At 52.1% G+C, this 27,522-nt stretch overlaps 1 protein-coding gene across 3 annotated transcripts; it reads left to right on the top strand.

Moving 5' to 3' along the window:
- The first annotated feature begins 383 nt into the window (after positions 1-383).
- On the top strand, positions 384-26,460 carry ETF1 (eukaryotic translation termination factor 1). Of its 3 annotated transcripts, XR_014958251.1 has the most exons (11): positions 508-719; positions 14,665-14,840; positions 15,577-15,716; positions 18,884-19,022; positions 19,916-20,106; positions 20,580-20,709; positions 21,068-21,223; positions 21,752-21,816; positions 22,902-23,049; positions 24,354-25,700; positions 25,734-26,460. XR_014958251.1 is itself a non-coding variant. In XM_021544867.3 (10 exons), exons 1-10 carry the CDS (start codon positions 634-636, stop codon positions 24,434-24,436), a joined length of 1,314 nt encoding a protein of 437 aa, XP_021400542.1. In that variant the 5' UTR covers positions 508-633; the 3' UTR covers positions 24,437-26,460. The 3 variants fall into 3 exon arrangements, 2 of the variants coding, with proteins under 2 accessions (XP_085447206.1, XP_021400542.1); XM_021544867.3 differs by having other exon boundaries at positions 24,354-26,460; XM_085591080.1 differs by lacking the exons at positions 14,665-14,840; positions 15,577-15,716 and having other exon boundaries at positions 384-719; positions 24,354-26,460.
- The last annotated feature ends 1,062 nt before the right edge of the window (positions 26,461-27,522 follow it).

Here is a 27,522-nt window from a genome sequence, read left to right as displayed (position 1 = left end):
GCGGACGGCAGCGGACGTTGTCTCTGCAGGCTTCAGCAGGCGTGCTCATGGGCCCTGTGGGCTGGGTGAGGGCACGGGCAGGGGCTGGGCGCTGCCGAGCGGTGTGTGTTGATGAACGTTCCGTCCGTGACGGGCTGAGGGGTCAGCGCAGGGCGGCCCTGCGGAGCTGTGCCGAGAGGCCGCCGACGGTCCCGCGCGGGCCCTTTAAGCGCGCGCGGGCCGTGCTGCGCAGCTCTCGCGAGACGCGCGCGCGCGCTCCCGCCCGCCCCGCCCGGCGGCCCCCGAACTACGTGCCCCACAATGCCCCGCGCGCACGCACGGGGAGGGGCGGCGGCCAATGGCGCGGCGCCCCGCTGCCGGCTCCCCCCGGAAGTGACGTCAAGGGCCCCCATGTGAGGCGATTGCAACACATGGTGCGCGGCGCGGGGGAGCGCGAGCACCGCGTGCGACGTCAGCGCCGCGCGCCGGGGGGAGCGGGCACCGAGCGGCGGGGCCCGAGCGGCACCGGCACCGCCCGGGACACACCCGGCCCCAGCGCCCCGCGCCGCGCGCCCGCCCGCCCCGCGCCGCGCCCGCCGCAGCGCCCGCCGCCGCGGCAGGAGCAGGAGCCGGAGCCGGAGGAGGAGGGAGAAGATGGCGGACGATCCCAGCGCTGCCGACCGCAACGTGGAGATCTGGAAGATCAAGAAGCTCATCAAGAGCCTGGAGGCGGCCCGTGGGTGAGCGCCGGGCCCGCGGGGCCGCCGCCCCGGAGCGCCGGGTGTCCCGGCTGGAGCGGGGCCGCGGCCGGGGCGCGGGCCGGGCCCGCCCGGCGCGGGGGGACGGGAGGCGCGGCCCCGGCCCGCCCGGCCCGGCCCGGCCCCGGGGCCTTTGTGCGGCCGCGTGGGACCCGGCGGCCGTTCGGGGCCGGGGGAAGGCGGGGAAGGCGGGCCGGGGTCGGCAGGGCAGGGCAGGGCCGTGCAGGGCGCGGAGTGCAAGCGTGGCCGCGCTGCCCGCACGGAAAAAGGGAAAAGGGCCCCGGCGGGGGTGGCACAGCCCCGCAGCTGCTCCCGCACCCGGCCCCGGCGGGGGTGGCACAGCTGTGTGTCCCCGGTTTCCGGCCCGTCCGGCCGCCCCGTGCCAGCTGGCACCGGCAAAAGGCGGATTCCAGCCGGAGGAGACGCTCCTGTGTCCCTCGGGCTGCTCCCAAGGGACCGGCTGGCCCGGAGAAGGCGGCGGGGTAAGGGCAGGGAGGCAGGGGCTGAGACAGCGCTTATTCAGTGCTTTCCTTACAGGCAGTTGTTTGATCTTTCTCACCCCTTCCCCTCCCAGCAAAGGTGCTCAGCTCCATTTCCCTGAAAGCAAGCTCTTCCAAAGTTTGGACAGTGAGAAATTTAAAGTCTCAAATCCCGCTTTAATCTTTGCACTTTAATTTTTTTTGTCCCCCCAGAATGTCTGTTCCTGCAGCCTGCCCCAAGCCAGGGGTGCCTGTTTGAGAGGGCAGCTTGGCAGTGGCTGGTTCCATTGGTTGGGAACCCTCTTGGGCCCAAGGAATTGCAAGACTTCGAGGTTCTGGGGCTGTAAAATAGCAAAGAAAGTGTCTTGGCAGACAGCCTGGTAAAATAAAAATGAGGGGTCACTCCTTAGCCACCGTTGTGGCTCCAGTTTCCACAGGCTCACCTGAGCAGGTGTTGCTGTAGCTGGGGCAGCACTGGCATCGTTGTGTGCGCCCCCCCCCCCAGGAGCCTGGGGCTAGCTGGCAGAGGTGGAGCTGCTGTCTTGTCATGTCCTCAGTGCTGGTGCTTGCTGTGTGTGTAGAGTCAGCACGTGGAGTTGTTCAGCTGAAAACTAACCCAGGCAGGAGGGGAACCTGCCTGGGTTACAGGTCTCCCTGAGACCCTGAGTCAGAGGTCTCCCTGAATTATTTCACTCTGATTTATGTAGCTGTACAGGGATAGTGAGTGGGAGAAGGGAATGGGGAGCCTGGGCTGCCCTTCCCTGTGGCACAGTGGACTTTGGCTGCCCCAGCTGATCACTGGGCTGGGCCTGTGCGTGGTGTGGGCAGCACAGGTTGTGCTCACAGGGATCCCAGGAAGCTGAAAGGGCTTGGGAAGCCCCAGGCATCTGTTGGAGCTTGTGACACAGCTTTGTGCAAGAGCACTTAGGGAGCCTGGGTGGGTTTTGGAAATGTAGAGTTGGAGTTTTGTCTCTCCCTGATTTGAGCTGTGCCCGGTTCAGTGTCAGCTCTTGTGTTGTTTGGGATAAATGAGTGCTGCAGAGAAGGTCTCAGCAGGTGTTGGAGTGTTCCTGGGAGGCTGAAGGGCAGATGTCTCTTGTAGTATCAGCTTCCTGGGGCCACAGCCCAGGTGTCTGCTCTGTCTTCCCTCTTGCAGTGATCCCTGGAACAGCTCTGCTGTGTGTCAGTGGTGCCACAGGCACAGTCAGATCCGTGTAGGGGGTTTAGCTGGAGTGTCCCTTGGATCCAGCACATCTCCTGGATGTGGTGATGTGCTGTCCCTTATTTTAATATGTGCCAGCTGCTAAACCAGCTCCTGAGGAAGGCAGTGTTGGTGCCAGCAAATCTTCTCTGAGCAAGGTGATGCTGCTTCAGTGTCTTCCAGGGAGGCCTAGCCAAAGTGATCCTGCTTTGGGTGCAGTAAGGAGGAGAGGTGCTGCAGCCTCAGCCCCAGCTGGCTCAGGCTCCCCGGCACAGGAGGTGTGAGGCAGTGGAACAGGCTTTTCCGGCCTTTGGAAGAGTCACTTCCTCTTCCTGTGGAGTAGGAAGACCTGTTCTGGGGTGGGTTAGGGGGCAAAGCCTTCCAGCAGGGTGATGTGGAGGGCCAGGGCCTCGCTGGCATCCCCACCTTGCCTTACTCATGTGCTCCATTAGTGACCCAGCAGCAGTGTCCCAGTTTCGTGTGCTGGCTGTTCCTGCAGGGGATCAAAGGGACGGGAAATGGCGGAAGCTGGAGTTAGACATTCCCTTGGCATGTGGTGGTTGGGGCACTTCTGCTCTGATCCGGCTCCTGTGGTAAAATCTCAGTGGAGTCTGCAGGGTGTTAACAAAAGTCAAGTGAGCAGAGGGAGAGGAAGTGCTTTTATGGGATTGATGAGGAAAGGGGCAGTGCTTGGTCAGAGCACCCAAGGGAAAGATTAAAACCTCAGCTTTCCCAGAAGCTGATCAGCTGGAGGCCAGCAGAGGTAGGTCTGCCTCCCAAACCTGGAGGGAAACACCCTAGTGGGAATGCCCTGTGTTATTTTCCCAGCCCTCCTAAGGAAATCTGGCTTTCTCACTGATCTCTATAGAAAGAATGTGTCAGTTCAAAACAATGAAAAATAATTTTTAACTCCCCAAGCCCACCTCAAAGCCCTGACTCTGCTGACAGGGTCTAGAAAGAGCTGTTATCTGTGTCTTGCTTCCTAAACCAGAAGTTATCTCCTTCCAGCTCTCCAAAGTTGAGTTGCAAACTGTGTGATCCTGCACAGAGTGGCTGAGTTGGTGTTTCTGATTTGGTGAGGTGGAGGGGGGTAGCTGGGCTCTGCACAGGGTGTGAGGAGGAGGAGAGGGGCCAGTTCAGCACTGCAGGCAATTAACCTTTGTGGCCAGAAGAAGATGGGAGTAAAAGGCTCCTGATGAGCCAGTTATGGCCTTTTCAGAAGTTTAACCTTGTCATGCATCTCTGAAAGCTTGGAGTGCTCAGACTTTCATCAGACATCTCTGCTTCTCTCCTGCTGAGGGATTCATTTTGATTTCAGTACACAGTTCAGTTCTGTAAAACAGATTTGAGGAAACACTGGGCCCCCCAAAAGCTGCAGCTGTATCTTTCTCTGTGGAGCTGCAGCAGCCCAAGTAGAAGCAGCATTAGCCACTCTGCTTTTCTTTCTCCTCTCTCTCTCAGGGCTTTTCTGCTGTTGCTTCATGCAGTTTTTCAGTGTCAGTACTAACTGACAATCCTTCTTTGTTCTTTTGGTCTCTGCAGTTCTGAAGAGTTAGCTGGGCTATGGGCAGGGTTTTCTGCTAATCTAAGCTGTAAATGCTTGGCAAAATCAAGTATCAGCAACAGCAAGCAGTCTCTTTGCTGGGAGAGGATCTGAGATGTCACACTGGAATCATGTTTGGAAACTTCTCCAGATCTTAGAAATGCTTTCTTCTGCAAATACCTCTGGTTGCAAATGGTACTGACACCTCCCTGGCCAGATGGGCTTTCAGACCCCAGGTGAGAATGCTGTGTGTGGAGCTCCCTTACAATGGGAAAACTTTAAGGAACGTGCACTCTGGAGACATCTCCCCTGTCCGGAGCTTGCTCTGTTGGGAGCAGAAGCCCTTGTTGGTTATTTTAGTGAAACATGAATAGAGGAGGTGAAGATTGAGGTGTCACTGAAGGCGCTGACTGCAGACACAACTGAGGCTGGTGTGGGGAAAAACATTTTTCCAAATTGTATGCTCTGGAAGGTAGGTCAAATAGGGCAAATGCAGGAACAAAGTCTAAACAGCTAACTTATTCTGGTTGTAACTGCAAGAAATGTTTCAAAGCTGGAGGAGGGAGAAATGGCAAGAGAAATGGTACGTCTTGGTGTCTCCAGAGCCTTGGGAGGAAAGCAAAGTGTTGCAGTTCCTGCCTGGGTTTGGATTCTTCCATCTGGTATATGGGAGAAAGAAGAAAGCGAGAGAAATAAAGTCACCATGAAGGACAGAGGCCTGAAAATACCTGAGAATTCCTGCAAAGAGAGACAGTTCTCCTTGAATTCCTGGAAAATGAAACATAGTTCTGCATGAGGGTGAACAAGCTCACCTGTTGCTTAGAAAATATTTGCCCAGCATCATTTGCAGATGGATTCTCTTGCAGTCTGTCTGGAGTCTTGCTAGTCCTGATGGAAAAGCCCAACCTTGGAATTAGGTTCAAGGCGCTGCTGTTTCCCAGCCTTGTGGAGCAGAAGGCTGCACTTCTGAACACCTTGTTCTGGGACGTGTTGGGATGGTGCTGCTCTGGGACTGGGCAGCTTGGCAGGGCTGAGATGTGCTTGGACAACCTGGTGGTTCTGGGGAATAAGGTAGTCTTAACCTGTTCCTCTGTGAGGATGGTGGGCCTTTCCATAAGTGGCCTGAGAGCCCACCTGGCTGTGAGTTAACACCACTGTGGGCAGAGCTGTGGCAGCACCACTGTTGGGGGGCAGTCAGGGGAGGACTGGGATCAGTGACAGCTGTGTCCTGCACAGCTTTGCCTTGTTTCCAGTTTCTTTTGAATAAAGTCCTGGGAAGCCATGGTGCTGGGGTTCTCTCGTGTTGCCTGAGTGAGCTGTATTTCGCTGCTGAATTAGGCAGAGTTCTTGCAGCACTGTCCTGTGGATGGATTGTTCTGCTGGTGGTGCTGAAGGTGGAATTGTGCTGGGATAATTTGTGGGACTGTGTCATATCTGAGTTAACTCCAGTGTGGATTCTCTTGCTCCATACAAGATGCAGCACAGCAGATTTTGGCTGTGCTCTTGCTTCAGTGTGACACCACCACCATGCCCAGGCAGGTACCAGAGCAGCTCTCGTGGCTCAAGAGGATGTCACACATGAGGAGGAGCATTTGGTGTGATCTGTCAGTACTGACTGGTGTCTGCCTGCACTGCCAGAGATGTATCAGTCCAGAGGCTCTCTCCCCTGCTCCCAGCCTGCCAGCAGATCTCTTTCCCTGCCTTCTTTATCAGGATCTGTTTGTCGTTGTGGCTGTGCCTCGGCCCTGAGCTCTGGATCAGTTTAACTGTTGGTACAGGAGCTGTTTCTGCAGCTTTCACCTTAGGAAGGGGCGTATGATGGAGGCCTTGCCCTAGGCCTGGGTCACCTGGTGCATCTGAGAAGGGCAGAGCCATGCCAAGGTGGTCCTTGGCTTTCTGACTCGTGCTGTGGTGTTGAGGTTGCAGCGCTGTTACATTGTGCTAGTGCCATGGGATAGGCTTGAGATCTTTCCTGTGAGCTGGTGTCTCCACTGGCCTCTCTTGCAGAAAAGTCCTGAATTGAGCTGGGCTGTCACACTCTGGGAAATGTGAGGCATGGGTTGGAGAAGGGCTGGAGGAACAGGTGGGTCTGCAGGAATTGGGCTTTACTGACAGTGAGTTTTCTGCTTTGAATTGGTGATCTGACCTGAGTGTGGAGTCTTTAGGGAAGAGGTTGTGGTTTAAGTTCTTACTCAAGGCAGATTGCTTCCTCCGAGCTGTGCTTTCTCATCCTGCCTGTGGCAGGGGGAGTTCCTAAAGGAGGTCATGCTTCTGTGGGAGGCAGAGGCTATAATGTTAATACTACCTTTTGCTTCTGGTGTTGTGAGGAGAGGGAGGGAGGGAGGTGTTTGCAGAGGGGCTCGAACAGAAACAGTCCAGGGCAGAAGGGAGAGCTGAGGGCACTGTGGTAGAAAACCACGTGGGATGAACAGCAGCTGTTTCCACACCAATTCCTTGCTCTGTTGGACTTCTTCAGGCTGCAAATGTCCACAGTGCTGGGGTAGAAGCTGAGTGTGGATTTCATGTAAGCAGGGCTGATCAGACCTCTCAGGACTAAGCAGTGTGTCTCGTGTTTCAGTGGTGCTCAGAGTGGGTGGTCTGAGAAAGCTGTGCCAGGTGGGAAGAGGAACCAGGGAAGCTGAAACCAGGGACAATGTCCAAAGGGTTGTTGACATCCTGCTGGTTGCCTCAGTCTAATGGTTGTAAAACATTTCCTGGGCTCTCACCTGCCTGCTGTACCTGTTCCTTTTGAATTACAGTGGCAATTAGGAAGTGCAGTTTGGAGAGAGCTCACTAGCAAGTGGCTGAGGAGGACCTGAGCTGGAAAAGTGGCTCCAGATCAGAACTCCAGCCAGTGTCTGACAGGCCGTGGCTGTTCAGTTGCCTGGTACCTCTTTTACAACTGTGTGAATCATTAGTGAGCAGTGTGATTCATGCACAGATCATCATTCACATTGAGCTAATGAATGAGCCCCTGAGGAATGATGTGGTAGGAGATGGGAACAAGCACCTCAAAAGAGGACAGACTTTTTTGGCTTTGTGGCAACTGGATTTCTTTTCCCTCCTGTTAGCCACCTATTCCCATGTAGCTCTGGGGCATTAGCATCTTAATAAGCAAATCTGGATTTGTTTCAGTCCCTCAGTGTACATCTTGTACCCAAATGGCCCATTAGCATAATGCAAAAAGTCTTTTAAACTCGGAGCATTAATAATTGGAGAAGGAGGAGGGCGAACAGGGGAGCTGTGGCAAAACTGAGCCTCCCAGTGAGTCACAAATGTCTGAAGTGCAGAAATGTCTGTTCCACTTCCCAGTAATTGGGCATCCGGGCTTTCTGCATGAGGTCAGATGCAGCCAATAAGGCCTATTCAAAACATGCCTATGCAATTATGTTTTGTGGTTTGTTCCTTTTGATCCGAGGATTTTGGAGAAACATTGATTCACCTTCTCTGAGGGATGTGCAGGACACACTTGTGCTGATTCAGTGCTTGAGATGAAGTTAAGATCTGCTCCTGGAGCTGCATGTCTGATGTGGGATGGGGACGCTGGTGGCAGCCTGAGCAGCAGGATCAGAGCCAGCCCCAGTTTGGGGAAGGAGCTGCTGACGTATCCCTCTGGGCAGGTGGAGCGTGGTGGCCCAGGGGCCAAGGGCTCACTGTCACCTGCTACCTCTGCAGCCCTTGGACACATGAGAGCTGCCAAATTGCTGTGCAGAGGAGTAGAAGTCTGTGACCTGGTTCTTGTCCCACCTCCTTTATGTCCTGGGAGCGAGGGAGGCTGAGCTCAGGAGCAGCTCCTGGCAGGCAGCCGTGGCTGCTCAGGGGGAAGCACTGCCTCGCCTGACCCTCGCTCAGGCTCTGGCCAGGCGTGCCTCTGCTCCTTTGCTGAGCAGCCATTTGCTACCTCCCTGTGGGAAGCTTTCCCTGGCTGCTGAAGCCAGGGGTGTGCTAAGGAAATGAGGCTCACTTGTGTTTTCCAGGGTGGGCTCTGGCTGGGTGCTTCTCTGCCTGGCTGGCACTCAGAGCTTGCTTGGCTTCTGGAGGCCTTTCCTCTCTGAGAAGGTTGGTAGGTGAGGGGTAGGAGGGCAGGATACCTTTCCAGGACAGTCTGAGTGTCTGCTTCAAGCTGGTTCTGGTTACATGAAGTGCTTTTTCTACCCAGTCTGCCAGCATTAGAGGAGAATGATGTACAAGATTCCTGTCATGGGCTTGGGAGCAGGACTACAGCCGGAGAATCTCACATTATGTGAGCCGTGGTGGAATAGCTGCATGGTCTCATGCTGTGCAGTTAAGTGGTTTTCCTTTGTCCAGGGGAGAGGTGGCATTCAGAGACTGATGGAGGAATTCAGTGTCTGGTGTGTTTCTTCAATTCAGTGGAGGGAGGGGCCTCAATTTCTCCAATTAATGCTTATGCTGAAAAGGATTCCTGAAGAATTAATTACTTGGTCTCCTGACTCTGCAAATCCTCTCCTCATACCTGCCCTGCCCCCATCTTGTTCTTTTTCTCTGCTTCTGAGGTGTTAGTGGATCCAGAGAGGTGAACTTGTGCTTGGGAACTGGTCCCTTCCATACCTTCAAACCCTTCTTTGGATGGCATGGAAGCCTTTGAGGGATGACTTGTATTGGTGTTGCCTTTTAGGAGATGATCCAGAGCTCTGCTGCATGCTTGGGTGAAATGCAGAATGCCTCTGTGGGATTGTGAGGTTCCTGCTGAAATTGTGCTGTACGAAGTTCTGCCTGGCTTTTGGCTCAGCTCCACATTAAACCTCAGAGGAGCTATGCTGGGTCCCACTCAGCTCCCCAGTGCTGTGTGCTCTGGCTGGGTGTCTGTGCAGTGCTTATGTCCTGCTCCAGCTGTGCTAGGGGCCCATGGGATGAGCAGGGAGGGGAAGTTCGTGTGCCTCTGTGGAGGCATCACAAAACCGTGGTGCCTCCAAGCAGCAGTTAGGCTGAGGTGTGTTGGCTGGGTTTATTGCAGAGCATTCAGCTGGTGTTCCAACAGGTTGTGCAGTCTTTGGCTTCCAGGTGCTGTGGCCTCTGAAGCACTGAGGGATCCTGGACTCTTGAGATTCCCTGCTCTTTCCTAGCAGGTTTTCCAGGAAAAGTTGTGCAGCCCTTTCATCTGCTGTTCTCTCTCCAGATTTGGCATCTCAAGTGGACTTGAGCCACTCTGAGTTTGATGAAGGCTTTGTCTTATTAAAAGACATTAAGTCTTTAATGGTCATAGCTGTGACCTGTTTGTTTCACAGCCATAATTCATAAGTTGCAAGAGTGTGTGTAGAATTTCCCTCTGGCCAGGTCAGTGCTCTTGCACACAGGGCTGGATGAGTAGGGAGTGTCTGATGGCCTGGGTATTGTAAGGGAGCCCAAACCAGCAATTTTGTACTTGCCTATACCAAAGGACACTTCCTTTTTACAGCCCTCCATTCAACATTTCTGCTCAGGTACAGCATGAAAAACTCTCAAATATTCTTTCCTCATCAGTGATTTTGTGTGCCCTGAGCATAGTCCTTCACTGAAGTGCCACGTGCCTGCAGTACTGTGGGTGTTGGTTCAGAAGCAGCTCTTTGGCACCTCTAGGATGTGCCTGATGGAGTTCTGCCTAGGATTGCAGAGATATTGCTGGCATCTGCCTTGCAGCTGGCTGCATGTGGAACTGCTTTAGCCATCACATAACTTGGGTAGCCTTGGCTATCCAGGCATCTTGGGCTCCTTGGGCTATGTTGTGCCTGCCCAGTAATGCCAGTCCTGGGTGGAGAGCAGCAGAGGTTACCTGGGGAAGGTACTGTGGCTTGGAACAGTGTGTGGCAACAGTTGTTTCACAGAAAGCTTCCTGGCTGTGGAATGTGGTTGGGATCAGATTATCTGGGAGCTGTTGGCTCTGTGCTCATACTAGTCTCTGGTAGGAGCACACAGGCCTGGTGCTGCCCTTGGTTCCTGGGGAGAGCAGGATGCTCATGAAGCTGTGCCCCATAAAAATAGACCCATTTTGAGTCCTAGGGAATGACTGCCCTCCCTTGCCTCACTATCCCACATTCCACAGTGTGCTATTAGTGTGAAATGTTTCATTGTGGAGCAGCTACAGCTCAGCTGCTGTTTGTCAGGTCTCCTCTGATAGCACAGGGCAGGCCGGTAACTGCTATTTATATAGCAGGCTGTGAAATTAATGCTCTCCCGTGCCAGCTCATAGCCCAAATTGCAGGAGACAGGTTGACTGACTGCTCCTCCTCAGAGTGCTGGTGTTTGTCTGCCTGGTGAAGGGGAGCTGTGGTGGGTGCTGCTGGTGTGGGGTGTGGCAGTGCAGGACCCATTTCAGTGGCACAGCACTGTGTAAGGTGGTAGGAGCCTTTTGGAAAACCACTAGGTTACTGTCTAGTAGCAGCTGAAAGCTGAAGGTCTAAGGATCTGCTCAGCTGCTCCTTCTGATGGCAGGACGGTAGGAACATGGTGACAAAGCCCTGCAGGTGGAGGGAGCCACCCAGAGCAGGAGGCTCCTTTGACAGCTGTCATGGAAAGCAGCCACGGGGTGCACATGGCAGCCCATCCCAGATGGGTGCAGCGCCTGCCTTGTGCTCTTGGCTCCTGCTCTGGTGTTGCTCCCTCGTGCCGGGGCACAGAGCACAGAGGGCCCCGCTCCTGGTACCGCGCAGGGCGTGGGCTGGGAGCAGGGACCCGGCTGGTGCCAGTGTCCTCCGGGCCATCCCTGCTCCTGGGAGGGACCCAGCCTGCACACACAGCACAGGGAGGGCTCCTGTGTGATCCCTCCTCTGCTGGCAGGGAAAGGAGCTGCTCGGGTGCCACAGCAGCTGCTTGCAGGAGTGGCACAGCTCTCCCCTGCAGCTTTGGGGACTGGGTTAGTGGTGATTCAGCGCTTCCCACACTGCCACTCGCTGTGATCACTTTTCAGCAGTTGCTCTGAGGTCTCCCTGTATCTGGGAAAGCCGTTTGGTGACACAGTTGTCTGAAATTCCAATTGTAATAACATTGGAGTTTTAATAATAAAAAGGCTGTCCTATCCACAAACCTTGGTTTTCTGAGGAACTTGCTGTCTCCAAAGAGCAAAATATGCTTATTTTTGCTTCCCCTCTTCCCTCAAACAGCCCTGTAGCACACTGTGGGAGAAAGTAGCACTCATCTGCTGTGGTGTGGGAAAGTTGGAGCTTTGATCCTCATCCTCTCTCCTAGAGATATCTAATGGTGCTCATGGCAGGTGCTGATAAATTTGAGCTAATTGTCTGTTCCTGGCAGGGCTGGCACCATTAGCAGTATCCACAGTGCGGGCCTTCTGCCCCTTCAGAGGTGGCACTCAACTGCCCCCTTGGTTCTTTGTAGTGTGTGGGCTGGTGCCCCTCTGCTGCTGATTGTTTCCTCTGCCCCGTCCCCTGAGCAGTGGCACTTGTGGTGCTGGCCTGTGGGCTGGGATGCTGTTTCCCTCCATCCCGAGCATCCCACCCTTGGATGGCACCGGCAGCTCTTTGGCCAGAACAAGGGCAGGAGCTGGCTCGGGCTCTGCAAGCCCCTGGCTTAGTGTGGTCCAAAAGCATCAGCTCCCAGCTGCTCTGGTGGAACTTGGGTGTGCTGAACCAGGGGGATACCCCAGCAGTGCTGTGAAATCAGGATATAGTTGGGATGGGGTCCATGCTTCCTTCAGGAGTGCTGTGGGTGCTGCAGGGAAGAGCCAGCTCCTGGCACGTTTGACCCCGAGCTGCCAGTGTGAGCAGTGCCCCTGATCTCACTAAATCACTTGGTTGTGCCCTGTAGTAGGTGTGTGGTGCAGCTGTGCCCCTTTTTGGGAGGCCTTAGGATGGTTGTGGGGAAATTGTACACTTACCTCATTCCCAGGTATGTGTCCTCTGGAACCCTCAGCTCCAGAGGAGACAGGGTGGGATTTGCAGAAATACCTTTTATCTTGTTGAGGCTGCAAAGACCCAAAGGAGACTTGGAAATTACCTTACTCTGCAGAATAACCTATTTTTTTTCTGAGTGTTTTTGAACAGCAGCTTTCTTAGAAACTCTTTGTAGCATTTTGTCTCCTTGGGGTGAGTTTAGCAGATGCACCACAGGTTTTTTTTGACCCTGCCATACTGCATTAGGGTCACAGACAGGTACAAACTTGCTTTGAGAGAGGAAAGCTGCTCTTGCATAGTCGGGTAATGAGGTGTTGGCAGTGTGTGAGGGAGTTCTGCAGCCACCCTGAGTGCTGGTGCCCATCTGCTTCAGCTGGTGTCTTGCTGGTCTCAGTCTTTGATTGTTTGGTGACCCCTTGGGGTGCTGGGTGCGTGGGGACATGGTGACAAGCTGGCTGGTTCCTTGTGCTCCAGGCTTCCAGCAGAAGGTTGTTCCTGTGACAAGCTGCACACCAGCTGTTTTGCTGGATTCTGCAGGAGTTGGTTAGAGCCTGAAATAACTCTGACTCTAAATAGTGGTAAAGCATGCCAAACCTGAGAAGTGCACTTGATTGTTGGTAGTAGAAGGTGCTTTTGGATACAAATCCAGACTGGAATTTGCTGAAGGATTGGCCCAGGCACAGTACTGTGCTGTGTTGAACTAGTTGGAGATTTAAATGAGCGGGACTGCATCCTCTGAGACCCTTTTTATTTGTTTGTTTGCAGTAATAAATCACCAAGGCTTGTGAAGGCCACTGTGTTACCTCGGGTGGGGTGTTCCTAAGGAGCAGTGCTGTGACCCTGCCTGATGGATGAGGTGCTGTGTGTAGGATCAATAACCTCCAGTTCCAGCGGCCCCAGTAGGACCCTGTGGGTGCTCTGTGTTTGCACCAGTGTTTCTGGGGCAGTGGAGCACAGCACAAAGCCAGGGACTGGCATCTGAAGGGGGTGACTGGAGGAAGCTTTTCAAATTACTTTTTACTGAGGAATTGCTCTTGGGAGTGCACACCCACCCTTTCTCCTTGCTGTGCACAAAGCTGGGGAAGCATCTGGAGAGTCAATCCTGTGAGGAGGGGCTAGGGGGGAGATGCCTCTTTCAGCTTGGAGAAAAAGAGGCATAACTGTCCCACTCCCACCTGCCACACTGGGATGCCCTTAGGGAATGCAGGAAGTTAGGTGTAATGGGCTAATATAATTAGAGTTTCCTAATCTATGGGAAGTCTAAGACTTTCTTCTTTGAGAGGACAAAACTCAGGAGTGCTACTTTCACAAAAGTGGGGAAGAGTTGCTTTCATTCTGATCAGACTCTTGCTCAAAGGAGCCTGCTGGGAATGATAGCCATTATCTGTCCCCTGAGGCTAGTGCCATTCACTGGGGTGGGTAACTGCTTTAATTGAGTGGGATGTGGAGTATTCTTGGCTGGGGTGACCTGGAAGCCTGAGAGCTGCCAGCATGGCTCAGCTCCTAGGAATAACACGGGCCACTGTGGCTTTGTGACTTTGACTGATGTGTATGGGGAGCTCGAATATTAAAACCAATTAGTTGTCTTTAAGGTCAAGGACTTATTTGACCTACCAGCCTCTGTTTCAACTTGGCCTGGATTGAGGATCTTTGGGAGACGGCTGTACAACTTGTGTAAAGAAGCTAACAAACTGATGCTTTTTAAAGCACTTCCCTGCTGCCTCTGTAGCCCAAACACTTGGGCTGGTATGTGGCAGCCTGAAACAGCAGCAAGCAGGGGCTGGAGTAGGCTCCTTCCATAAGAAATGTAAAAGAGCAAAACCCTGGGGTTTGATGTCTGAAAAGCACTTTGTTGGCACTCTGACTCAGAATCCTGAGAGGAGGCTTTTTCACAGAGCTTAGCTGGTTTGCCCTTGAGAGAGCTGGAGGATACGATGAGGGATTTGATTTTTATGCCATTACTCTAATGGGAAGCATGAAGTCTGGGTTAAACCTGAGACAATGCAGAGGCAGCACTTCAGACATCTGGGATACTTCAATGGCAAATGGGAGGTACCTGCTGGAAGGCAGAGGGGAACTCCCCCAATTTTCCTTTTAGCTTTGGGTGGATTTGAACCACGAGGCGGCTTTGGGGATTAAGAATTCTGCAGGACCCACCCCAAAGCCCTAGGAAAAATGAATATCAATCTTATTTGCCTTTAATTTAAGCCAGTTCTGTGATTTGTGGGGTCTTATCTCTTGACTCTGTGCCTGGGGTTGGTGCTGGTGAAGCAGCAGTGTGTGCTTAGCACAGTTCAGTTAAAGCAGCTGCCAGAACTGATGAGCTGCTCTGGGGAGAAAAATGATAGAGGGAAAGCAGAAAAGACCCACTGTGACGAAGGGATCCTTCCAGTTCCATTTTCTGTATTAATCTGAGGAAAACAATGTGTTAAGAAAGCACTTGGACTGTTTAGTGCTCCAGCTGTCTGAGAACAAATTAAATGGGCTCTGAGATGTCCTTGAAGTATGTGGCAGCATTGTTTTAAATAATCTCTGCTGGGAGCTGCTTCCATTCCTTCTGCTCACAGCCCTTGATCTGTGCAGCCCTTGGTCTGTACATGTGCTCTTTCTTCTTATGTAGTACCCCAGAGTAAACAAGCAGCTTTTGGAGGACTTGCTTGGTAGAGGCCGAGCACTGAAGAAGAGCCTGTTTTGGTTTGTTTCTTTTCTTCTCCCATTATTGTCCAGCAGAAGGGAAATTACTCCAGTGACAGTGAAGAAGCATTCCTGGGGGAGGGAGGAGAGAACTGTGTACATGGGATATGGTGTGAGGGTGCTTGTTGCTTTGCTGCCTGCTCACATCCCTTTTTTCCTTCCCCAGCAATGGTACCAGCATGATCTCGTTGATCATTCCCCCCAAAGACCAGATCTCGCGAGTGGCAAAAATGTTAGCGGATGAGTTTGGCACTGCCTCCAACATAAAGTCCAGAGTGAATCGCCTTTCAGTACTGGGAGCCATTACATCTGTACAGCAAAGACTGAAACTCTATAACAAAGGTAACTTCTAGCTTGTATGGATGCTGGCACACTTCCCTTTCTTGGAAGCAGCCTTAAGTTCCTGCACTATGCAGTTTTCTGCTAATCAAATCTGTTGGCCTGTGCTGCTGTTTTGCACTGATATTCCAGGTATGTTGCCCTTGGATGGCTACTTCAGGGGTGGACTTTGGGACTAGAATAGTAAAGTGGTCCTTGTCTATAAGGAGTGGGTTCATGATTCTGTTCTTAGAGCTGACTCTGCTAAACTTGGCCAGACTTGAGAGCTGGATATTCTGCAATAGTTCATTTGCTTTTCTGTCAAGCAGAAACTTCTGTTTGCCTTAAGCATGGCATTGAGCAGCTGCCATCATTCTGGGGGAGCAGACCCAGGCCATCTCAAATGCGCCCTGGAAGAGTTCATTGTTACTGCTTTTGCAGTGGCCTGTGGCCTTCCCTGGCAAATCCCTGTGTGGGGACCAGCAAAGCTTCTGGGGCTGCTCAGCCTTTCTCTGGGTGCTGTGAGCTTGCAAACTCATGGGTTTAACAGGCAGGTGCACGTCTGCTACAGGTGCACTAAATGAGCTTGTTTCCCATTGTAGAGACTTGGGAGGGAATGAGGTCGGGAAAAGAGAAAATGAAAAGTTTGGGAGCTTGAATTTCAACTCTGCTATGAGTCTCAAGGGCTGGCATTTAATTTTTGATGGGTACAGTTTGCTACATTCCTTAGTGAGCTAAACCTGCATTGTGTCGTTTGTAGTACCTCCAAATGGTCTGGTTGTTTACTGTGGAACAATTGTGACAGAAGAAGGAAAAGAGAAGAAAGTCAACATTGACTTTGAACCTTTCAAACCAATCAATACATCACTGTATTTGTGTGACAACAAATTCCACACGGAGGTAAGGACCCCCCATTGCAGGAGCCAAGGTCTGGGTGGGCACAGCCTTCCTGTGCTTGAGGCAGGAGAGCAGCAGGAACATGCCCTGGGGAGGCCACTGAATGCCTTGGGACTGCAAGGGATGGGGAATGCTGGAAGGAGCTGAGGAACTGCCCAGTCCTCCCACCCTTGAGTTTATGTAACCCACAGACAGGAGCTTCTCTCTGTAACTGGAGGAAGGGTGGTTTTTTCCTTAACCACAGAGGCCCATAGATACTATTCCAAGTCAGGCTTTAAAATACTGCCAAGATAATATCAGTGTTGCCAGTCTTGCTATCAGATGTGTTAACTGAGAGCCTTGATGGAGAACTGGCATGTGCCTAATCTGTCTGGGGGGAAGTGGGATTATTTTTATCCAACATCTAATTAAGTTAAATGAATGGTTTGAACCATATTGAAAGAAATGTGGATCACAGCAGTCAGTGTATTGCCTCTGAGGCTGTTGTGGCTCTGGCAGGTGCAGTGGTCTCAATGTTTGCAGTGCCCCTCACGTCCTTGATGTTTGCCATAATAAATGGTGGCCTGTGACTTAATTCGCTTAATGCCAGACCCATCTGACATGGGCTTGGCAGGCCCTCCAGTGGTGTAGTTCTGCTCGTCTGTTTGGGTCTGTGGAGATGTGAGCCATAAGTGGCTTCCAGAGGGCAGAGTACAGCAGGGAAAGGTGTGCTTGTTACACAGGTGAGGTCCATCCCTACTATTCTTTCTCCCCACAAAGGATGAAATCCCAACATGCCTTTGATCTCCCAGGAATAACAACCTGTGCACAGTCACAGGTCTGGAGTTCTGCTGGGTCCCTGTGTCCACAGATGAATGAAAGCAAGAGGCAAAAAAGAGAATTCAGCCAGGAGCCAGGATGCCAGGCCCAGGGAGGTGTTTGTCCCTACTGCTGTGGGCAGTGGGAGGGTGCTGAGTTTCCTCCTGCCCCTCTTAGGAGATGGGTCCATTTGGTCTTCTCTGCAGCTGCTGCCTCAGGGCACTGATTCAGTATACAAGTGCCCAGCAGGCTGTTCCCAGGAGCAGCTGCAAATCCTCTGGTGGTGGCACTGCTGACCTGAGGGGAATTTGTGGGAATTGCTGCTCCTGATGATGGGATCACTGCCAGCCCCCTCTCCCTCCCTCCACAGGCTCTGTGCTCTCCCCTGGCTGTGGGGTGTGTGGTTATTTCCCTGGGTCTTGCCTGTGCTGCACTGCAGTCAGCTGGGGCTGTGAGCTCTGAGCTCTGCCTTTGTCCCCCTCTCTGCTGTAGAGCCTTGAACCCTGTGGTTCCCCCAGCTGAGCTGAGAGCCAGGGCAGCTGCTTGGGCACCCACAGCTTTCCTGGAAAGTTGGGGTGGGAAGGAGTAGGAGGAGGAGCTGGTCTTCACCTTTGGGCTACAGCTGCAGAGAGGAAGCTCAGTCTAGGCTGAAAGAAGAACAAAGGCAGTGGTCCCTTCTTGGATGCTTGACAGGTCAAACAGTGCAATTGCCGCCAGAGCTGATCAGGGAATCACTGATCATTGGTACTGTGAAAATTAGAGGAAATCAATGCTTGGCAGGAGCATCTGATAAAATTTCTCCTAGATACTTTATTGCCTGTGTGAAACTGAAGTAACTCTCCCGGGGGGCTGCGAGCCCTGATGTGTGTCTGAGGAGTAGGATTTACAATGACTTGCTTTGATACCTTGGCTGGAGCATTCATTCCAGTCACACATTTTACTTGGCTCATTCCCAGTTAAATAGATTGCAGTGTAATATGCCACTTCCTCCTCTCATTCATCCCACTGCTGAGGAATTAATACAGAATATTTACTTTGGCCAGGGCATTTCATTAAACCTTAGGCTCCGTTTCTTCTAAGCTTGAGAGCTGCATGCAGGGTTGTGTGCATTTTGGAAGATGACTGATGGGTTTTATCCTTTCAGTTCAGCCCAGTAATCAGGCTGACAGCCCTGCAGGCAGCTCGAGGTCCCGTGCAGTAACCCAGCACCATCACTTTCACTATTAAACTGGTGACTTCAAGCAATCTGGAGTTTTGACAAGTTCCTCATCCTACTGATGTGGTTTTGCCAGCCAGAAAGAGGATTCTGGCTATTGCTTTTTTGGGCATGTGTAAATGAGAGGAGTATGTGTGTGTGCTGGATGTTTCTACCCACTCAGCCCCTAAGGGAACAGCAACTGAGAGATTGCCTTGAGAAAGGAGTGCAGAGTTTGGGTGCTTGGGCAAAATGAACTCAAAAACCTTGATACTGCTCTGCGCTTTGGTTGGGCAACGTAAATGACCTTCTGGGAAATATTCAGCTGTTTTTTTTAAAGGGAGGAAAATTGAAGGATAACTTAATTTTGCAGTAAATGTTCTGGGTGTCTTCTCCACAGCCAGTTATGCACAGGACAATTATTGCTGCTGTTCCTTGTGCTCTGTAAGGCTGAATTTGCCACAGCCACTGTAGATTTATTTCATTATTCTGCCTGTGGGACTTGAAGTCAGCAGGTGCAGCAGACCAGTAGTGGTGGTAGGGAGGTTGTGTCAGTGCTTTGGAGTACAAAACTGAACTGACAATGAACTGAGCAAGTTCTGCTTTCCTGACTGGAATGCCAGGAGAATGACTGCTCTAGTTGTGCCAGCCAGAGAGGTGAGGCAGCCTCAGAGAGGTGGGATCCATTTTACTTCACACTCTCCAGAGCCCATCTCCAGGGTTTTGCTGTCACACCTGCCCGTGACCTCAGGTGGGGAACTGGCAAAGCTGGGAAATTGTGATCAAAATTAAACTTGAGTTTCCTCTGTGCACTTGACAGTGTTGTACGAGATGGGATTATGTATGGAAGAATTTCTTCCTGTGAGGGTGGGCAGGCCCTGGCACAGGGTGCCCAGAGCAGCTGTGGCTGCCCCTGGATCCCTGGCAGTGCCCAAGACCAGGCCGGACAGGGTTGGAAGCAACCTGGGACAGTGCAGGTGTCCCTGCCCTGGCAGAGGAAAGTCTTTAAGATCTCTTCCAACCCAAAAAATCCTGGGATTCTATAATGACCTGGAATAGTTGCAGCTCCTGAATGTGATGGTTTTGCTAATAAAAACATCGCCATGACCAGCTGTGAGCTGAGGCTGACGGGGCTGTGCTGTCCCAGGCCCTCCCTCACAGCCGCTCTCTGTTCCAGGCGCTCACGGCGCTGCTCTCGGATGACAGCAAGTTTGGCTTCATTGTAATAGACGGGAGCGGGGCACTCTTCGGAACTCTCCAAGGAAACACACGGGAAGTGCTGCACAAATTCACTGTGGATCTTCCAAAGAAGCACGGTAACACACTCATCTGTCTCTGCTGAGGGCAGCAGCCTGTCCTGGGCTGGGATGTGAGGGTGGGGAGTGGGGAACTTGGCCTGTGGGGGTTTAGCTCTGCTCAAGTTCTGTGCTCCCTTGGAATCTGACAGCAAAGCCTCCAGTCTGAGCCTTCTGTCAGAATTAATGAATCACAGTTATATGCAGTTGATCTCAGAGGTGGGACTTTTTATTTCTTGCTGCATTTGACCCTTTCCTTGGTTTTGGGAGAGTTGTAAGTAAGTCTTAGTAGCACAAGTAGTAATCCTGCTCAGTGGAGTCGTTAAAGTTTGATGTGCTGGTGCTGTGTGCACCGCACAGTGAGGAGCAGCGAGTTGCTCTCTGCAGGAAGCACGGGGCCTCATGGAGCAAGGGAAATTCGAGTTCCATTCCCTGGAGCTGTGTGGTACCCAGCCACTGATGAGTTCAGCAAATTGTCTGCTGGTTACTCCTGGCCTACTGTCCTTTGTAGAGTGGGATGGGACAAAATGAAACAAAAACACTGCCCCCAGTGAGGCTATGCAGCAGAGACTGCTGGGCTGCACTACGTCAGCAGAAGCAGTGTACAAAGGAGATAGATGGCTTCTCATGAAGGTACAGGGAGAGAGAATGTGCTCAGATGTTCAATTTCTACAGAGTTGCAAGGCTTTATAGAAAGAAAATAAACATTTTCCTTTGTTGAGAAAAATCTTCTGGTGGGAATGAACCCTCTTTATTCTCTGAGTTTTCCATGGCCGCCCCTGCCTCGGCTCATGGCAAACTGAATTCAGGAGGCTGCAGCTGCCCTTGGCTGTGGTTATTCCAGGCCAGCTGTGTCCTGAGGACGCTGCTGGCATGCAGTGGGTCCCCCATGGCTGCCCCATCCTTCCCTGCAGGCAGAGGAGGTCAGTCTGCCCTGCGCTTTGCCCGCCTGCGCATGGAGAAGAGGCACAACTACGTGCGCAAGGTGGCCGAGACGGCCGTGCAGCTCTTCATCTCCGGGGACAAGGTCAACGTGGCCGGGCTCGTCCTCGCCGGCTCGGCCGACTTCAAAACTGAGCTGAGTCAATCTGACATGTTTGATCAGGTAAGCAGACCCAGTCTGAGTGTCAGCGGTGAGCTGGTGATTGTAGCAGTAGCTCTGATACAAGATGCTATTCTGGAGGAATGTAACTCTGGTATCTGAAGAGATTTGATCAAAACTAAAAATGTGGTGTAGCCAAAGAAATCTACCATTCCTAATACCTCCTGCAAGGAGCTGAGAGCTCCTGGTCTTGAAACAGGGCTAATAAGAAATCTGTCCTCCCTGGTTTGGAACTGGCATTCGCATTCTTTGTGTTCCCAAATCTAAAGCAGAAGCTTTATTGGAACTGAACTCCGGTAAACCTAATCCTGTGTCCCTGTTGCCTGAGAACTGTGGTTCAGTAGTGTGCATTCAGAGGTGCCTCTGCATTGGGTGAAGTGCAGAAATGGGAGCAGTGACTCCCATGGCAGGGTGAGGAGTCTGACAGCCCTGCTCTGGGGTGGATTTATGATTTCCTGTCTCCTTCTCTTGTTCAGCGGTTGCAATCCAAAGTGCTCAAACTAGTTGATATTTCATATGGAGGAGAAAATGGCTTCAATCAAGCAATTGAGTTGTCAACTGAGGTCCTCTCCAATGTGAAATTCATCCAAGAGAAAAAGCTAATAGGTACGTGATGTACTGCAGCCTCCTCCTGAGCCGGGGTTGAGGTAAAGGTGCTGCTCTTGCTCTCACCCTCCTGGCAGTGCCCTTGGCTGCCTCAGCCCTGCCATGCTGGCTGAGAGTGGGACTTGGCAGTAGTTCTTTTTGCCATCTGGACACCTCAGGTGCTGGTAAGTGGCGGGGTTGGTTGGTTTCTTTTTCCACACTAGACTTCTTGGACTTTCTCTATCCTTCCATCAGAGATCCCTTTAGTTCCAGGCCTTCTGGTGGCAGCTGCTTCTCACAGTTCCTTGCATTCAGATGAGGCTTGTTTGAAGTGTGTGTGCTGTGCTGAGTGCTCATGGCAGCTCTGTGTGCCCTGCAGGACGATACTTCGATGAGATCAGCCAGGACACAGGGAAGTACTGCTTTGGTGTGGAAGATACACTAAAAGCTTTGGAAATGGGAGCAGTAGAGATCCTGATAGTCTATGAAAACCTGGATATCATGAGATACGTCCTGCACTGCCAAGGCACAGAGGGTACGTGGTGCTCTGGGACACTTCAAGTTCTCTGGATTTGACACCTGAGGTGCCTCACTGGGATGGGTTTGCTGGAGGAGCTCCCTGAGGACATCTGACCACAGGGATGCTGTGTAGCTCTGTGTTACTTTGCAGGTCACTGGCAGTTTCCCAACCTCTGTGGGGGAAAAGCTGGAACAAGCAGGGTTCCAGTGCACAGAGGGAATTGCAGTGCCAGGGGGGCACTTGGTCCCAGAGCCAGCCTGGAACCTCCTTCCAGCTTTGTGAGTGTGATACCAGAGGGGAGACTGAGGTGACCTTGTGTCCAGAAACACAATTCCTGGGTCTGCAGCAGGACCTGTCCCCCTCTGTGTTGGCTCTGCAGCTGCTCTGTGGGGTTGCTCACAGAGCTTTGGAGAGGAAGAAGGCAGTGGTGGTGCCCAGGCTCTCTGTGTTGTAGTTGCTGGCTGTGCTTGGTCTCCTGCTGTCTTTAAAGTGCATCTTGTAGCCTTACTCTAACTAATATTACCATTTTTCCTTCCTTCTCAGAGGAGAAGATCCTGTATTTGACACCAGAGCAAGAGAAGGATAAATCTCACTTCACAGACAAGGAGGTATTTCAGCTTTGGGGCTTCTGGGTTTGTTCTCAGTGTGTTGGTGCAGAGCTCTGGACATGTGGGCTAAGTTTGTCTCAAGCACCTGAGCACAGTGACCTCCTGTCACTCAGTGACACTCAGGGCAGGAACCTGTGGCTCTTCCTGTGTAACCCCTTGGATCCTACACCCCCTTTTCTCCAGTCTTCCCTGCTGCCGATGCCAGGGCTGTGTAAATGGGCAGTGTGGGATCTTTGACCACCACTGAACCATCACCTACAAGGGTTGGGTAGCCACCAGGCAGGCAAGGCCCCAGAGCTAATGGTGACCTGGATCAGGTGCCAATGGGGTGCTTGCTTTGGGAAGCATTTGACATGTAGAACAGTCATTTGCTGCCTGAGTTTCCTGCCTGTGCAGGTCAAACAGCCCTCGTGTACCAGGGGTCTGTGTAACTTTGCAGAATTAACTGGGGAAAAAAGTGTCCCTTGCCAAAAGGTGGGGATCTGTCCCACTTGGGTTGTGCCTGGAGGCCATTTCCAGCTGTTTTCCCTCGTGGAGTGAGGACTGCCAATCCCTGCTGTGCATGGAGGGTTTGCATGTTACCTGCAGTGAGGAATTTCTGTTTTACAATAATCACTACACTTCCTGCTCAGAAAATGGTGCCTTGTGGCTCTTTGCTTGCATGGATCAGTGTTCCTGCCTGAGAACAGGGCCTGGTGGATGAGGGGAGCTGCAATCCGTGCAGGGGGCAGAGCAAGTCTGAATGAGCAGTGAAGCTGAGATCTAGCATGGAGTGACACTGGAGCAGAAGAATCAAGGTGGTTTTTCTTCTGCTTCTGCACTAAATTTCGTATTAGAGGCCCAAAACACTGTCAGTGATAAATTCTGTAGCATCAGGAGCTGGTGGTTGTGCCTGCCCTTGCCTGGTGCAGTTGTGCCAGGAATGCCTTCCCCCAGGAATATCCCTGTGGAGCTTGGGGGCTGCTGTCCCTGCTACTGCTGACAAAGCTGTGGAGCCAACTTTGGGGGGGATTTTCTCAGTACTGAACACACAGTGACTGTAACAGGGTTTTATTATTTATTTTTCCCCTCCAATGTCTCCACAGACTGGACAGGAACATGAACTCATAGAAAGTATGCCTCTCCTGGAGTGGTTTGCAAACAACTACAAGAAATTTGGAGCAACATTGGAAATTGTTACAGACAAATCACAAGAAGGATCCCAATTTGTGAAAGGATTTGGAGGAATTGGAGGTAAACTGCAAGAGGAAAATGTGTTTGTCTTGTTTAGTGGTTGGTTTGATAATCTGGTGCCAACACAAGTGGGACTAATCTTATTCCTAGTAGTCATGAAACCAGTTCAAGAAACAGTTGTGTTCACAAGGGTGGATTCATTCCCTGTCCAGCAGGATGGTGGTCCATGTTGGGCCCTGTCACTTTCCAGCTGTGTTCCTCAATCCCTGTGTCCTGTGCAGGGCTCAGGGATGGGCTGTTTCCCCCTCTGCAGCTGCTGGAGGTCAGGAGGGCCCTGAGCTGCCTGGCTCTGTCTGCACAGGGCTTTGGTGGCAGCCCCTGCTCTGCCCTGCCCAGGGGGTTCTGACAGCTCCAGCCCTGTTCCTGAAGCACTTGGAGCTGTTGCTCATCTCTCAGAGCCTCCCTGTACTTCTTTTCTAAAGAAAAGTCTTTTTAGTCCATCCTCTGGAGCAGTGAGGTCTCTGAAAGCCAGTCCTGCCCTGGAGCTCACCGAGCATCAGCCATGCCTGGCAGAGGTGCAGGTGGTTCCTGTGCCAGTCTGACAAATCCTGGGCAGGCGTGGGCAATCCCACAGCAGTGTCAAGCTCCATGTCCTGTCTGGCAGGGGTTCCAGGGCAAAGCTGTGCCACTGGCTGGGCTCAGCTTTGGTGGATGTGAACCAGGGAGGAGTGCATTGTAAAGGGAATTTCTAGGGCCCAGAGAACACCAGTTGGGAGGAAAGAACCTTGGATTGCTTGGCTCCATAAGGAGCAACAGGCTTCTAAGTTTTCAGGGTTGGTAATTCCAGGAGTCTCTCATTTCCTGGCACATCCAGCCTCTTTGCATGGTGGGATTGTTTTGCTCTCGTGCCCTGTAGGCTTGAAAGGAAATGTCCTTGAAAATCTCCTTCACCTCAGTAAATGATTCCAGGCATGCAGATTTCCAGAATCCTGGGTTGGTGTTTGGGGTGGGAAGAGGAAAACGGACACTAAATCCTGCTTTTGCTGCATTGTAAAAGTACCTGCAGTGCCAGGTGCCCTCTGGATTTTACTGCCAGGCCTGGATCTGAGCAGTAGCACTGGCACCAGTGATGTGCCACCGGTGTTTTGTGAAGATGCAGCCCTAGAAGAGGCTCAGCTTTTCCAGGAGGAAGCTGGCCAGGCTGGGCAGCTTCCTTTGGGCACTAAATTCCCTGTGGCTCTTCTCAGGGCAGATGCCTGTCTGTTCCAGGCCTCAGCTGGACATCACTGGGAAGCTCTGGGAGCAGGGCTGGGAAGCTGTGCCTGTGGCAGTGCTGGGGAAGCTAAAGGCTGTTTCTTTGGCAGGTATCTTGCGGTACCGGGTGGATTTCCAGGGCATGGAATACCAAGGAGGAGACGATGAATTTTTTGACCTTGATGACTACTAGGTAGTCGAGCTGGGTCCGGCAACACGTGCCTCGCCCCTCCAGCATCCAACCCAAGGAGCAAACTCATGGTGGAAAACACAACTGATCCCTGCCTTAGAATTGGAACATTTCCAGAACTTGATCCACGAGCATTTGGATTTGAGAAAGCAAAACCCTACACTTTGATTTGTCATAGTGTCAGTACAGCAGCAAACTACTAAGTTCCTATATGCCACTTTGGACTAATTTAAAAAGAATCCCAGTTTTTACTTTTACTCAATGGTGAAATTGGTTGCTCTTGTATTTTATGGAAATGATTTTTTTAACCTTCATGATACATTAACTGCTGTAAACCTTTTCCTTCCAAAATTAATAGAAGTAAGATCCTACTGGTTTGTTTCTTTATACTTTGATTGGAGAAATCAATTGCTGCATTTGGCAGCGCCGTGACCCATTTACATGGCATTCTCAGCTTAGCCTGCAGAAGAAATGGAACGAGGTTGGAGCCATAATTCTCTTCAAAAGCTTGAGAAGGCACTGACCTGAGTGCTGGTTCATTACATGTGGCTTGCAAATTCTCATGGTTTGGGGAGGCTCACCAGCCAAACGTGCTTTAATCTATTTGCAGAAACACTGCTCTTACAAACTAGGAAATGCACTTCATGGATTGCAATGAAAATGCTGCTGGAGTCTTGGGCTTAATTTGGATTTGAGCAGTGCAGCCTTCAGGAATTTATTTTTTTTTCAGTCTTGACAAAAATAAACATGAGATTTCAGTGAAGTAAGGTACACTTGGCTTTTTGTTCCTCAGTAAGTTTTCCTTTTTGCTTTAGGACTGCATAAGGTTTCCTTGATTATGTGAATTTGAGCCCACAGGTCTTAAATGGAAGTGGGTGTTTGACAGGAATATTGAGTCAGTGGTGTGAAGGCTGAATTAGTGCTGGGAGTGTGGAATATTTGATTCTGATCCGTGGTGCACTGCTGGGACCTGGGTGTTCCCAGGGCTGTCTGTCCTGTGGGGATGTGCCCTTCAGGAGGTAAAGGATCACCTGGATGGTCCCAGCCTGCCCAGGCTTTGTGTCCTGCCTATTCCACGGAGCGTCCAGAGATCAGGGAGCTCATCCTTGGGGTGTGTCCAGCAGGGTCAGGGGCTGTGCACGCCAGGGCAGCAGTGACACGAGGGCAGGTCCTGTCCCAGGGGAGCGGTGGCACAGCTCAGGTCCTGTCCCAGGGGAGCGGTGGCACAGCTCAGGTCCTGTCCCAGGGGAGCGGTGGCACAGCTCAGGTCCTGTCCCAGGGGAGCGGTGGCACAGCTCAGGTCCCGCTCTCTCCCTGGGGGCTCTCCCAGCGTTGCTCCCGGTGCTTCCCTCAGGAGCAGCTCCTGTTCCAGCTGCAAACCTTTGCCTCTTGTCCTGGTTCACTTGAACAGAGGGAGCTTCACTTCAAATTTCTGCCACGCTGTTCTTTGAGGTCCAAAATTCCTGTCCTTGTGAGCAATACCATTTGTCCCCCTGGTCCCTAACCTGGCCGGCAGCTTCGCTGCCATCCTTACATCCAAGCTGGAATCTCTCCCAGGAGCTGGGGCTGGATCTGCTCAGGGCTGAGCACAGCCCTGGCCCTCACAGCAGTATGTTCTGGATTTTGCCATTGTAAATGGGTCTAATGTGACATGACAAGACCACAAAAATTGGTTGTAAATTTACATTTTTGAATATACTGCTTGTTGTTTCACATGATACATTAGGGTATGCAGCTCCTTTTTGTAGTTTTTATTTTTACTATTTAAGTTTGGAAATGATGCCAAATTTTTGTATTTCTTTAATCAATGTGTTCTCTTCAGTGATATATATTGCATTATATATTGATGTGTATATCAATATATACTGATATGTATTACACTTACACATGCAAACACACTCAGTGGGGGTGAGAGATCCTAGCCTTCGCATACTATATAGCCTCTGCAGAGAGATCCCAAGCAGTGATATCTTGGTGTTGTGATGTACAGAAATGGAGAAGAGTATTAAACCATATTTAAGAATATAGTACAGACTCCTGGTTTATTTTCTCTAGTCCAGGAAACTCCTGCTGTTTGCTCTCAGCTCGGTGCCAGCTTCAGGGCTGGAGGTTGGAGGCAGCTCTTTCACAGCTCAGTTTGTGTTTCTGGATGTTTCTCCCTGTGCTGGCCCTGCTGAGGCCCCCAAGGGCTGTGCCCGATTCTGGCCTCTCATGGCAAGAAGGACCCTGAGGGGCTGGAGTGTGTCCAGGGCAGGGAACGGAGCTGGGAAGGGGCTGGAGCCCCAGGAGAGGCTGAGGGAGCTGGGAAGGGGCTGGAGCCCCAGGAGAGGCTGAGGGAGCTGGGAAGGGGCTCAGCCTGGAGCAAAGGAGGCTCAGGGGGACCTTGTGGCTCTGCACAGCTCCTGACAGGAGGGGACAGCCGGGGGGTCGGGCTCTGCCCCAGGGAACAGGGACAGGAGGAGAGGGAACGGCCTCAGGCTGGGCCAGGGCAGGCTCAGGGTGGGCAGTAGCAGGAATTTCCCCATGGAAAGGGGGCTCAGGGATTGGGAGGAGCTGCCCAGGGAGGTTTGGAGTGCCCATCCCTGGAGGTGTCCAGGGAAGGACTGGAGCTGACACTGAGTGCTCTGGGCTGGGGACAGGGTGAGGATCAGGCACGGCTTGGACTCAGTGGGCTTAGAGGGATTTTCCAGTCACTTAAATAAACCAGTGATTCCATGCTTCTGTTTCTCCAGCACATTTAGATGCTCTTTGAAGCTGGAGCTTAAAACTGATTTCAGAAGGAGGGAGAAATCCAAGAGTCCAAAGGCAGGTGTGGTGTGAGTGTTACATGAGGTTCTCTGAACACCTGAGGCAGAGGAAGGACAGCCTGCAGCAGCAGCAGCAGCAGCACCTTGCTCTTAACATCCCAATTCCAGAACCCCAGGGTAGTTTTTTAAGAAGCCTTTTGGGCTCTGCCTCTTGGGCCAATCCAGACAGAAGTGTCCTGGCTCTGTGGGCCTGCCCTGACCTCTCTGGCTTCTCCTGTGGCCAACCCACGTGTGTCCCTGGCTGTCCAGGGAGCACCTGCCTCCTCCCACAGCTGGGCAGGC

The sequence above is a fragment of the Lonchura striata genome, chromosome 13 (assembly GCF_050655825.1).
Source record: "Lonchura striata isolate lonStrDom1 chromosome 13, ASM5065582v1, whole genome shotgun sequence".
Taxonomy (NCBI): Eukaryota; Metazoa; Chordata; class Aves; order Passeriformes; family Estrildidae; genus Lonchura; species Lonchura striata.
The sequence above is the reverse complement of the archived record's forward strand: the minus strand, read 5'-3'. Positions and strand labels throughout refer to the sequence as shown.